The 12,966-nt window shown below is 46.9% G+C and overlaps 2 protein-coding genes across 3 annotated transcripts in view; both read left to right on the top strand.

The window, feature by feature from the left end:
• The window catches only part of LOC129659535 (solute carrier family 23 member 1-like), a 246,646-nt gene that overhangs the window by 174,770 nt on the left and 58,910 nt on the right, over positions 1-12,966 (top strand). The window lies entirely within an intron of this gene.
• LOC129659538 (solute carrier family 23 member 1-like) overlaps positions 1,366-12,966 on the top strand; it is a 30,746-nt gene continuing 19,145 nt past the window's right edge. Inside the window, exons 1-2 of the mRNA XM_055590994.1 lie at positions 1,366-1,982; positions 4,994-5,124. Coding sequence (XP_055446969.1) covers positions 5,083-5,124 — 42 coding nt within the window. The 5' untranslated portion in view covers positions 1,366-1,982; positions 4,994-5,082. The remainder of the gene's footprint in view (positions 1,983-4,993; positions 5,125-12,966) is intronic.

Here is a 12,966-nt window from a genome sequence, read left to right as displayed (position 1 = left end):
AATCCATGGCTCTGAATCTGAAAGGGGCTGTCTCCTTGGCAGCTCATGAATAACCCCCTCCCTCTATGGAAACTTCCAGGAATGAACCTTCTAACCAAGACCCCCACAAGGCATGTCACCGTGGGCTGCACAGTCAGCTTTTTGGAAGCAGAAGTTAATATCCTTCAAAAGCTGACGGCAAATATAACCCCAGCATCTCAGAAAATGATGAACTAGTTCAGCCTCTGAGAAGGCATCAGGGAATCACACATGTAGGATTGCCTGCCAAGGGCCAGGCCTCTAAGGTCTGGTCCCTGCCTCGAGGCTCCCAGGCTCGGATGTGCCCTGAAGAGCATCCCCCTGCCTCTTCCCTGGACATCCTCCTTCATAAGATGCATTAGACTCAAGTCAACTATGCATGGAAGAGCGTCCCCCCGTGGTGTGAACTGGGGGAGCTGCAGCCAGTGCTCCCCTCCAGAGCCCACCATCTGAGGGGAGGCGAGCCAAGGCCTGACTGCACCCTGCTCCATCCTACCTGTTTGAACTGAGTGTTAACACAGCAAAAGCCTTTGAAAAAATTGATGATATGCACATACAGCTGAAACTTGTCCTCGGGATTTTTTGAGTTGCAAACAGCCAGCTAGGAACTAAGGGCAGAAAGGAGGAAAAAACAGCAGTTAAAGGTAAAACTAACTTTTTATCTCTGCTTTGTTGTTGCTGTTCAGTCACTAAGTCGTATCTGACTCTTCGTGACCCCATGGACTGCAGCACGCCAGGCTTCGCTGTCATTCACCATCTCACAGAATTTGCTCAAATGCATGTCCATTCATTCGGTGATGCCATCCAACCATCTCGTCCTCTGTTGCCTGCTTCTCATCCTGCCCTCAATCTCCACCTCTGCTTGCACCCTCTAAGAAGGACTGGATGAGGCTGCCAGGAACCGGCATATTGCATATTGAGTGCAGCACTTTCCACAGCATCATCTTTCAGGATCTGGAATAGCTCAACTGGAATTCTATCACTGCCGGGAGCCAGCGTGAGGAACTCCGCCCATGACAAAGGTCATGAGGAAGGAGGCTCGGCATACGCAAAGGCGGGATCGAGCCTCAGGAGTCCCCCTGGAAATTCTCGAGCATCTACCCCCAAACCAGAGTCTGCCTACTTTCTGCTTTGTGCTTTCACCTACACCTCTGACTTTACGGGGGGCTGTCCCCCACTACCTCTCTCTGAAAAAAGAGTTAGCTTACAGCTCCAGTTAATAATTCCTGGGTGTGACAGTGTTTAACCTACAAACTCCTTTGGAAATCCTCTAGCCTGCCTGAATAGGTTTTTCCGGCCACATGTGATTGTTCAGAGCCTCCCAACTGTGAGAGGCAGGAGATGTTCTAAACTGCCTAAACACAGATTCCTTTGAGTAGTTAAAAGATTGATTAGAAATTGTATTGGTGAAGGGTTTTTCACTTGTTGGGCCAATGTTTGCTGCTAAGTCTCCATACTCCTTACCTACTGTGTCCTTGGCAGTGTATTGATTGATATAATGGGTGTATAGAAATGTAAAATGCAGCTTTGTCCAGTGCTTTTTTGGAGGCTGGTGCCTGACTTTGGAATAATCACCTTTAGAGAAAAATAAGTTTCTTAAAATGTTAACAGGCCTCCGGGCCAGAAGATGATATAAATCACCTGAACTTTTGCATATGATAAGTTTGAAAGCCTTGCTTCGATTAGGACCAGGAACTGCTGTCCTTGCATGACTCCACCCCTTCCCCCATTATCCTCTATGCACAACTTAAGGTATAAAAACTACTTTGGAAAATAAAGTGCAGGCCTTGTTCACTGAAACTTGGTCTCCCCATGTCGCTCTCTCTTTCAAATTCTGGCTGAGTCTCCATCTGGAGCGCGGAACCCGCCATGCTTGCTAATTATGCCTGGGCTTCTAAGATCCGACCGGGGAGGCCTCAGTGTCTCCTCTCCTTCTGGAGAATGGAAGGACGCCTGCGGCCTACGTAAGTGGTGCAAACTTCTTGTCTTGAAGTTTTATTGGTCTCCCGCGTAAACCAAGCTACTCAGCCTCTTTTCTCCACTGAATTTCCCTACTGAGCTATCCTTATTTCAGCCGCTTTTCTCCACTGAATTTCCTCACTGAGCTATCCTTATGCTATTACTCTTTGTATCCTTAATTAAAGTGTAATTAAGCAGTTGTTTCCTGACCCTCGCCTATGCCGTCTCTCCTTCGAATACCCTGGATCAGCTGGGGCTGGACGCCGGCAGGTGGCGCCCGAGACAGGCTATTCGAAGGTAAATTCCCTGCAATTAGGGCCATCAGCCCTATTGTCCCCCCTTCTCGGAACAACTGGGTCATCAGCCCTCTTGGTCCCCACGGAGCAGTTTGGGTCATCAGCCCTACTGCTCCTCCCTCGGAACAGTAGTTTTCCATGCCTGGGTCCTGGGGTCTAGGAAGCCTCCCAGAGAATGGGCCATCCAGGGCTGTCCACTGGATCATCGAAAAAGCTAAAGAATTCCAGAAAAGCATCTGCTTCATTGACTACTTTAAAGGTAAAGCCTTTGACTGTGTAGATCACAACAAACTGTGGAAAATTCTTAGAGATGGGAATACCAGACCACCTTACCTGCCTCCTGAGAAACCTGTATGCAGCTCAAGAAGCAACAGTCAGAACTGGACATGGAACAATGGACTGGTTCCAAATTGGGAAAGGAGTACATCAAGGCTGCATACTGTCACCCTGCTTATTTAACATACATGCAGAGTACATGTGAAATGCCGGGCTGGATGAAGCACAAGTTGGAATCAAGATTTCTGGGAGAAATATCAATAACTTCAGATATGCAGATGACACCACCCTTATGGCAGAAAGGAAAGAGGAATTAAAGAGTCTCTTGATGAAGGAGAAAGAGGAGAGTGAAAAAGCTGGCTTAAAACTCAATATTCAAAAAATGAAGATCATGGCATCTGGTCCCATCACTTCATGGCAAATAGCTGGGGAAACAATGGACACAGTGAGAGAATTTATTTGGGGCGTGCTAAGCTGAGAAACACTGGACTGGAAGAAACACAAGCTGGAATCAAGATTTCTGGAGAAATATCAATAACCTCAGATATGCAGATGACACCACCCTTAAGGCAGAAAGTGAAGAGGAACTAAAAAGCCGCTTGATGAAAGTGAAAGAGGAGAGTGAAAAAGTTGGCTTAAAGCTCAACATTCAGAAAACGAAGATCATGGCATCTGGTCCCATCACTTCATGGGAAATAGATGGGGTAACAGTGGAAACAGTGTCAGACTTTATTTTTCTGGGCTCCAAAATCACTGCAGATGGTGACTGCAGCCATGAAATTAAAAGACGCTTACTCCTTGGAAGGAAAGTTATGTCCAACCTAGATAGCATATTCAAAAGTGGAGACATTACTTTGCCGACAAAGGTCCGTCTAGTCAAGGCTATGGTTTTTCCAGTGGTCATGTATGGATGTGAGAGTTGGACTGTGAAGAAAGCTGAGCACCGAAGAATTGATGCTTTTGAACTGTGGTGTTGGAGAAGACTCTTGTGAGCCCCTTGGATGGCAGGGAGATCCAACCAGTCCATTCTGAAGGAGATCAATCTGGGATTTCTTTGGAAGGAATGATGCTAAAGCTGAAACTCCAGTACTTTGGCCACCTCATGCAAAGAGTTGACTCATTGGAAAAGACTCTGATGCTGGGAGGGATTGGGGGAAGGAGGAGAAGGGGACAACAGAGGATGAGATGGCTGGATGGCATCACTGACTCGATGGACGTGAGTCTGAGTGAACTCCTGGAGTTGGTGATGGATAGGGAGGCCTGGCATGCTGCAATTCACGGGGTTGCAAGGAGCTGGACACGACTGAGCGACTGAACTGAACTGAACTGAAAGGTCAATTACTTAATGACCGTTGACTCTCTTCTGACCTTGGTTTTTCTATTATAGCTTAATCAGCTCTGTCCCCTCCCATGTCAAACTTTTCATTGTTTTGCTTTGCACGGCTTCCTCTTGGTCGGATTCCTATCACTGTCTATGCAGGTCCCACTATGTGTTTCCTGAAACTTGGGTCCCAGTGCTATCTGTTCCAGAACATTCCATCATTATGAATAACAGGTATTTGTTTACATTGCCCTTCATGTGCATACACGCTAAGTTGCTTCAGTTGTGTCTGACTCTTTGCAACCCTGTGGACTGTAGCCAGCAGGCTTCTGTGTCCATGGAATTCTCTGGGCAAGAATATTGGAGTCGGTTGCCACGCCCTCCTCCAGGGGATCTTCCCGACCCAGGGATTGAACCCACATCTCTTACATCTCCTGCATTGGCAGGCGGGTTCTTTACCACTTGCACCACCTGGGAACCCCATTGGACTTCATAGAATGGGGTTTATTGAGAGTTTTAGAGGAGCATTTTAGTACTCTTTCTCTCCAATAGGTAGGTTAGTAGAAGTTTCTACATATTAGGGAGCCAGGCACCCAAGTTGTAGAAGCATTTTTTCTCAGCCTCTCACCTGAGGTCTTTGCTCCACCCATGAGCCTTAGTAGCCTCTCGAGGTCAGCATTTAGGGCCAGCAGTCCCTGCCTAACGACTGTGTCAGTGTATCTTAGGGGCCAGGCTGCTTGTATCACTTTTGCAATGCTTTCATTCCAGTTCAACCAGTCACTAGAAATGAGCTTTAGAAAACAGAAAAGCCCCTATGTCTGGCCCAGAGCCTCACCCCCTCTTCTCTTGCCCCTGGGAACCTGGTTTCTGGAAAGTGCTGTCCTGCCACATGTCAACAGGCTGTCCTCTGATTTGTTTTCTTGGTGCCATGGGGGATCATTAACTTCTCTGCAACTACCCACACTTTTCAAATGATGCAACGCTTACTATCACTGGATGTACCTCGGTCCCCTGCAGTGTCCGAAGAGGGCTGGAGGGGTGTCTGTTAGAGACCAGTAGGTGGGGCTTGGAGGCCCCACCCTCTTGGATCCTCGTCTTTCCCTCTCTCTTATTATTTTGGCAGGCTGTGAGAAGTTAATCTTCCTCTCCAGCAGCGGCTTTGTTTCGTTTCTGTTCTGAGAGGAAGCCAAAAGGAGAAGACCCCAAGCGGCCATGAGCTCTGCCATCACCACCTGTGAGCACCCCAACCCCTTGGTGAGTGCTGGTAGAAGAGAGGGGATGATAGAGGTGGGGTGCGTGTTAAATGTTAGTCTCTCAGTCGTGTCTGACTCTTTGCAATGTCATGGACTGTAGCCCACCATGCTCCTCTGTCCATGGGATTCTCCAGGCAAGAATACTGGAGCAGGTTGCCATTCCCTTCTCCAGGAGATCTTCCTGACCCAGGGATCACACCCAGGTCTCCTGCATTGCAGGAAGATTGGTGGGGTAGCCGAAAAGAGGAAAGACCCTGGAGAAAGGTCCCAGTGTGGAGTCCTAATGCAGATTCATGGGGAAGGTGGCTTGTGTTCTAAGTGAGACGTTGAATTTTCACAGCTGTTCTCCTGCTGCCACCGTCGCAAGGCAAAGATCCCATCCTCAGTGCTGAACTCCGTGAATGAATTACAAAGGAAGAAGGGAGAGCTGAAAGGCCCTCTGTTTTATTCTGTTGAATCTAAGTGTTTGTTTTCCAGGTTTCTCAGCATTATGATTCCTTTGATCAGAAAGCCTTTCTGAAGCAAAGCAAAGAGAAAGAGGAAAGCAGAGAGAGAGAGGATGAGAGAGGGAGAGAGGCATGGAACTACTGTTTACTGAATGGCTGATATGTCCTAGTATTATGTACTTAATTTTCCTCCTTCAAGCCACTGAGGCATACACCTCTGTTCCCATTTTACATATAAGGAAGCTGAGGCCCAGAGAACTAAAGGGACAATAACCCATCTGGAGGCCTCTCCAGCTCGTCCTTCAGCCCTGCTCCCACCATTCTTTCCTGCCTAGTTTGGCCACCTAAATACTAGGGCCGGGGGTGGGGGAGCTGACTGAGTGGGGACCTTCTGCCCACCATAGCCAGACAGAGCCTCTCCCCACCAGGCCCAGCCATGGTATCTGTGCAACAGGTGCCACGCATGAGCCTGGGCTGGGCCCTCAAAACTGTCCCCTGGAGCCTGGCTGCCAGACCTTGCCCACTGCTAGTCAGTCTTCTGGTAAAGGGACTGTGGCTGACTCTTCTGGAAAATTTTGACAGGCACCTGAGAGAAATTTCCTCTCCTCTCAGAATTCCTATTGCTAAAAGTAAAAATTCAACTGGGTAAATTTAAAGCTTAGTTGGCTTTATTTTTAAAACTGTTATTATTTCTTTTGGCCACACCTTGCAGCATGCAGGATCTTAGTTCGCCCACCAGGGTTTGGACCCAGGCCCCCTGCAGTGATTCCACACAGTTAAGTGTGGAGTCTTAACCGATCGACTGCCAGGGAAGTCCACATAATTGGCTTTATTTAATGATTCATGAAATGGACAGCATACCATCATAGAAGGTAGAAGGGAGCTTTGAGGAGCTGTACAAAATGGAGGAGTTTTATAGGCAGAAGGAGGCATGGCGAAGTTATTCTATCAAAGAGTGGATTGCTTCAGGCCAGGTCACTTTCCTGAAAAGCAGGGGTCTACCAGGCAGATCATCTCACTAGTTCTGACCAGATAATTTGAGACGGACTAGTGAAAAGTTACATCCCTGTGAGAAACCAAAACTGCATGCAATTAATTAGGTTAAGCGTTAAGTTAGAACTTCCCTGGTGGCTCAGACTGTAAAGCGTCTGCCTACAATGCAGGACACCTGGGTTCAATCCCTGGGTTGGGAAGATCTCCTGGAGAAGGAAATGGCAACCTACTCCAGTATTCTTTCCTGGGAAATGCCATGGACGGAGGAGTCTGGTAGGCTACAGTCCCTGGGGTCGCAAAGAGTAGGACATGACTGAGCGACTTCACTTTCTTTCACTTTATTAAGTCTTGGTTGGCTGATATGGGCTTAGCATTAGTTACTCCATTTTGGACCTTTTTAAATTTTTTTAAACACTTCTATCACCATCTCATAGAAGCAAAAAAAAAAAAAAAAAAAAAACAACCAACTTGGGAAATAAGTTGAAGACTCTATTTTTGAAAGCTGTGATTTTTTTCCACATCTTTAGCACACCTGAAGCCAGTAGGGAGTGTTAGGGTCTGGGCATATATCTGTCTTTATTCAGTGAACTGTCTTGTCATTTTCCTCAAAGCCTCGGTCTCAGCACCCAAATTAAAAGGCCACTTTTCTGACATGTTTTGGTTTTCATGTGCATATTGCTTTGTTAGAAACTTCTAGGGATATAAACATGGGGAAGACAGATTCCCCAGCCATGTTTGGAGAGACCTGGACAATCCCAATGGCTAGAGTCAGTTGACTGGAAGTGTTAGGAAATAAACCTAGGGGGCAAGTTCGGGAGCGGGAGGCTGTGTGGGGGGTGGATGGAGTCAGAGGGCCAAGGGATTCATTTTCCCCCAGGAATCCTCCTTCCCACTGCTCTTCCCTCTGTGCCAGCCTCCTCCTGCTCTGCTGCTCTGCTCCAGAGAGATGACAGGCTGTCCCTGTACACACAGGAATGCACCTGCCAGCAACTGCCCTCGACCAGGAGAGGAGAGTTCCATTCTCCCATTTACAAGGGGACCTGGGACAAGTCATGTAATCTCACTGAGCCTCAATCTCCTCTCTGGAAACTGGGTTGTGAGAATCAAATGAGAGGATGCATTGGAAGCTCTTTGCAAACTGTAAAGCACTATAAAATGCCACACTTCAACAGAATGCCTCTTTGAGCAAGTGTTTTGGTGAAATTACAGCCCATGTGTTGAGCTCATAGACTTTTCCAATCAGAAGAAAAGCTTGTGGCCCGTCTTCTCATACCAGTGCTGACTCATGGGGAAGCTTCATTAAGAGTTTATTCTTCCTTCAAAAAGGGGCTTGTAGGCATTCTTCTGCCACTATAAGAGTCATAGACTTAAAAACAAATTATTTATTTGGCCGTGCCACGTCTTAGTTGCAGCATGTGAACTCCTGGTTCAGGCATGTGGGATCTAGTTCCCTGACCTGGACCCCCTGCATTGGGAGCTCAGAATCTTAACCACTGGGCCACCAGGGAAGTCTGAGAGTTACAGAATTTTACTGACCAGGGATTCCCCTGGGATAAAGTCACTTCCCCCATCTGGATATGCCCTGAGGTGGGGCTTTTTCCACCTCCATCTGGGAAGCCCCTGCTCTACAACATCTCTGGGATGTCACATTTCTATGTATATCTTTAATATGCTAGTGACTCATCTCTGACACACAGGAATCTTAGCCCACTGTGTACCTGCTTATTTGATTTTTTGCCCCAGCACTTTATGTAAGTGACACAAAGTGCTTTACAGCAAAAGATGTGTTTTGATCAGGCTCTGTGCGTTCTACCAGCCACAGCTGACATGCTTCACAGAAGTCACACACTCTTATCAGAGTGAAGAACCAGCTGTTCTCAAGGAAGATAAGTTTTTCTCCACTCTTAAGTTCTAATTTTTTTTCCATGTTGGGCCTCATACAAGGACAATTTCCCAGAAAAGTGTTGTAAAGCAATTACAGAAGTGGTTTCCATAGCCTCATCATGTCCAGATTGATATCCAAACAAAACTTAGAATATTCAGTCATGAGGCAGAGAACACTCTATGAGTCACTGACTTTTTTTTTTAAGATTGTTTTCTGATGTTGACCAATTTCAAAGTCTTTATTGAATTTGTTATAATACTTCTTCTCTTTCATGTTTTGTTTTTTTGGCCACTGGGCATGTAGGATCTTAGCTCCCTAACCTGGGATCGAATCCTCACTCGCTTCATTGGAAGGCAATCTTAACCACGGGACCACCAGGGAAGTCTGAGTCATTCAGTTCAGTTCAGTTCAGTGGCTCAGTCGTGTCCAACTCTTTTCGACCCCATGAATCCCAGCACACCAGGCCTCCCTGTCCATCACCAACTCCCAGAGTCCACCCAAACCCTTGTCCATTGAGTCGGTAATGCCATCCAACCATCTCATCCTCTGTCATCCCCTTCTCCTCCTGCCTTCAATCTTTCCCAGCATCAGGGTCTTTTCAAATGAGTCAGCTCTTCGCATCAGGTGGCCAAAGTATTGGAGTTTCAGTTTCAACATCAGTCCTACCAATGAACACCCAGGACTGATCTCCTTTAGGATGGACTGGTTGGATCTCCTTGCAGTCCAAGGGACTCTCAAGAGTCTTCTCCAACACCACAGTTCAAAAGCATCAATTCTTCGGCACTCAGCTTTCTTTATAATCCAATTCTCACATCCATACATGACTACTGGAAAAACCATAGCCTTGACTAGACGGACCTTTGTTGACAAAGTAATAGCTCTGCTTTTCAATATGCTGTCTAGGTTGGTCACAACTTTCTTTCCAAGGAGTAAGTGTCTTTTAATTTCATGGCTGCAGTCACCATCTTCAGTGATTTTGGAGCCCAGAAAAATATAGTCAGCCACTGTTTCCACTGTTACCCCATCTATTTGCCATGAAGTGATGGGACCAGATGCCATGATCTTAGTGTTCTGAATGTTGAACTTTAAGCCAACTTTTTCACTCTCTTTCACTTGGATCAAGAGGCTCTTTAGTTCTTTACTTTTTGCCATAAAGAACGAAGAGTCATTCATTGACCCTTAAATGGCGGGGGTAGGGGGAAGGCCCCAAACTAACATCCCCCCTAATGTCCCCACCAAAACCTCCCCCCACCCCCCGCCGCTGCCCCTTCACCTTTCTGAGAATTCCAAGGGGTCTTGGAGAAGGTATGAGGTGAGTTTGCTAGAGCTGTATCTGCCCGAGTCGTGTGAGTTCATTCACAGGCGCACATAACAGGAAGCCACATACACTTTTGAGTATTTCTGCAACCTTCCCAGAGTCAGAAGGGGACACGGAGTCTGAGAGAGAGGAAGTGATGTGCCAATGGCTGCCAAGCAGGGGACTGACAGACCACCGCGGCCCCAGTTCAAACAGCAAGCTCTACTGTTCTGTGTAGCCTACGCAGCGTCAATCAACCAGCCAGCCAATCAACAACCATTCTTTTCCTTCTGCCCCTCCTCTTTTCTTCAGCCGGTTCTTCTGCGGTTGTGCTCAAGGCCTGCACCATGCGGTCACTAAAACCTCGCGATAAGTGCTCCGGAGTTCCCTTGGGCACCTCCAGGCTATCTTTGGCTTGGCCTTGACCTGCTTAGGCAAAACCACCCTTCTTTCACATCCAATCCAAGTACCAAAGCTGCATCAGGACAGCCTTCTTTTCAGGAATCCAAATAGGATCAGCATAAGGTTTCCAAAGAGTTCTAACCAGTTATGGATTTATTTTAAAAAGTCGATGAGAGAATCTTTATGGTCATTAATTTATGCATGTGTTTATTTATTTATTTATTTATTTATTTTTCACTCAACAGATTGTGCTGTGAGCACCAACTCTGTGCTAGCGATGGAGTAGAGAAGTTATGGGACTTAATGGGCTTTTGGAGGAGGAAACCGCGTTATGGCTGTCAGGCATGCTGGGGCAGTAGTCCGGGAGTGGAGAGAAGTCAGGGAAGGCTTCCTGCAGCAGGTTTGGGAGGCATGGTTGCAGGCATTGCTGAATAGATGAGTAGAAGCAAAACTCTTACATTTAAGTTTCAGAAACTAAATAATAGATTCATGGGCAAACGCTGCACCGAGCCCCAGGAACAGGGTGACTCTGCAGGGCTGTGCTGTGGCTGACTCAGTGCACCCACTCTCTGCAAGCCTGACCGCAGCCCTGAGCTCCTCCCACTGCCTGGACCTTAGCGCTTTGGGAAATTTTCTCCATCGCCGGTGACCGGGTCCCCGCTTACTGGGAGAGTTGAGATCTGATTTGTGGTCCATCCCATGGAGGAGGAGAACTGGCTTCCTCTGTCTCCACGTGGAGATGGCACATCTATCCCACCCACTCTCCACATCAGCCAGAATTGTTCTTAGTTGCAGCTTCCCTGGTGGGATCTGAACAACACCCTTAAAATGGCAGGTCTTAACTGGGGGTGATTTTTACCCTGCTGTTGACATTTGGCAATGTCTGGAGTCATTTTGGGTCATCACAACTGAAGGTGAGGGCAGGAGCTTGCCAGTGGCATCTAGTGGGTCCAGGCCAAAGATGCTACTAAATATCCTAGGGTACATGATACAGCCCCAACACCTGCCATGAACACACACAACACAAGGAAGAATTATCCTGTCCAAAATGGCAATGGTGCTGAGGTTGAGAAACCCTGTCTTAGAATATGATGTTCCAGTGCTGTCCTGGAAGTGGTAGGGGACAAACACCCAGTTCTTGATCTGGTGGCTTTCTTGTCTCTCTCCACTTCAAAGCAACTGGTGACCCCTTGCCCCCCACTCATCTGCTTCTCCTACTTCTCCAGAGCAGGGCCACTGATCCTTAGGGAGAGTAGCCATGGTGTCTGTGCCCACAGTTTTGCTCCCATTTCTTTTAAAATCAGAAGGAAAAAAACAATAATTTTTAGACAAAAGAGAGATTTTTTAGTACATAATAATGTATCTTTATATCAATAAAGTCACAAAAAATAGCAGATTTCTTGTATAGGAGAAGCCCATAGTGTTGAAGTGATTAGCTTTCCTAGGAGTCACAGTGCAGCTTCAGTTCAGAAGTTCTTTGAGGCTGTGGTGAGTAAAGGGTGCTTGACTATGGAGGTTGGTGTTGGTATGGGTACGTTTAACATCCTTTCCAGAACTTTCTCTGTGAGAAGCCCACACTATCTTCAGGGCACCCTGGCTGTGCCACTGCGCAGAACCTGCTATTCCTCTGTGGTCTGACCAGGGCCCAGGACCCTGCTGGGGCTTGTCACCTAATTGCCTGATCTTCATGCTGGTGGCCTTGCCCCATTCTGGCCACACCGAAGACATTGTTTTCCTATTCCTCTCACCTACAGCTGCTCTAATGTCACTCCACCTACAGATGCTCTAATGTCACTGAAGTGTGAGTTAAAAGCCTTTGAAACATAGGACCAGAAGCTTATCATAATTATAGCAGCTAATACTTATTGGGTAAGTGCACCATGCAGGCAGGACACTGGACTATGTGCTTCATGCTCTGTTTTTCCCCAGGTTTATTAGATGTAATTGACATATAACATTGTGTAAGCTTAAACTGTCCAAGACATTGACCTGATACAATTATATGCTGCAAAATGATTACCACCATAGCAGTGATTAATAGATTCCTAGGTGTCGCTAGTGATCAACAACTGCCTGCCAATGCAGGAGACTTAACAGATTTGGGTTGATCCCTGGGTCGTGTAGGTCCCCTGGAGGAGGGCATGGTTACCCACTCTAGTATTCTTGCCTGGAGAATCCCATGGACAGAGAAGCCTGGCAGGCTATGGCCCATGGGGTCTCAAAGAGTCAGACATGACTGAAGTGACTCAGTGACTAGGCAGCAGTTCTTAGTAGTTAACCCCTCCATCACGGCATGCAGTCACCGCTTCTTTTTTGTGCTGAGAACATTTAGGATTTACTCTCTTAGCAAGTTTCAAATACATAATACAGTATTAAAGCTAGAGGAGGTGATAGAATTCCAGTTGAGCTGTTCCAAATCCTGAAGGATGATGCTGTGAAAGTGCTGCTCTCAATATGCCAGCAAATTTGGAAAACTCAGCAGTGGCCACAGCAGTGGAAACGGTCAGTTTTCATTCCAATCCCAAAGAAAGGCAATGCCAAAGAATACTCAAGCTACCGCACAATTGCAGTGACACAATGGCAGTGAAAGCATGAAGTCCTAACCACTGAATGAGTCATCAAGGAATTCCTCTGCCCATTTTCTGACCATGGAGTTGATCCCCATTCATTCTTCCACAAACTTTATTTTCTGTTAGGGCTTGCTGCAGATGTATAATATAGAAAGTCATGGTCTTTTGAGTCTGAATCTAGAAACCACAAGCTGGCCAGAATATACCACAATACCATTGTTCTTGCCTCTAGAAAGCTGTCCATCTGTCT

The sequence above is a fragment of the Bubalus kerabau genome, chromosome 8 (assembly GCF_029407905.1).
Source record: "Bubalus kerabau isolate K-KA32 ecotype Philippines breed swamp buffalo chromosome 8, PCC_UOA_SB_1v2, whole genome shotgun sequence".
Classification (NCBI taxonomy): domain Eukaryota; kingdom Metazoa; phylum Chordata; class Mammalia; order Artiodactyla; family Bovidae; genus Bubalus; species Bubalus kerabau.
The sequence above is the reverse complement of the archived record's forward strand: the minus strand, read 5'-3'. Positions and strand labels throughout refer to the sequence as shown.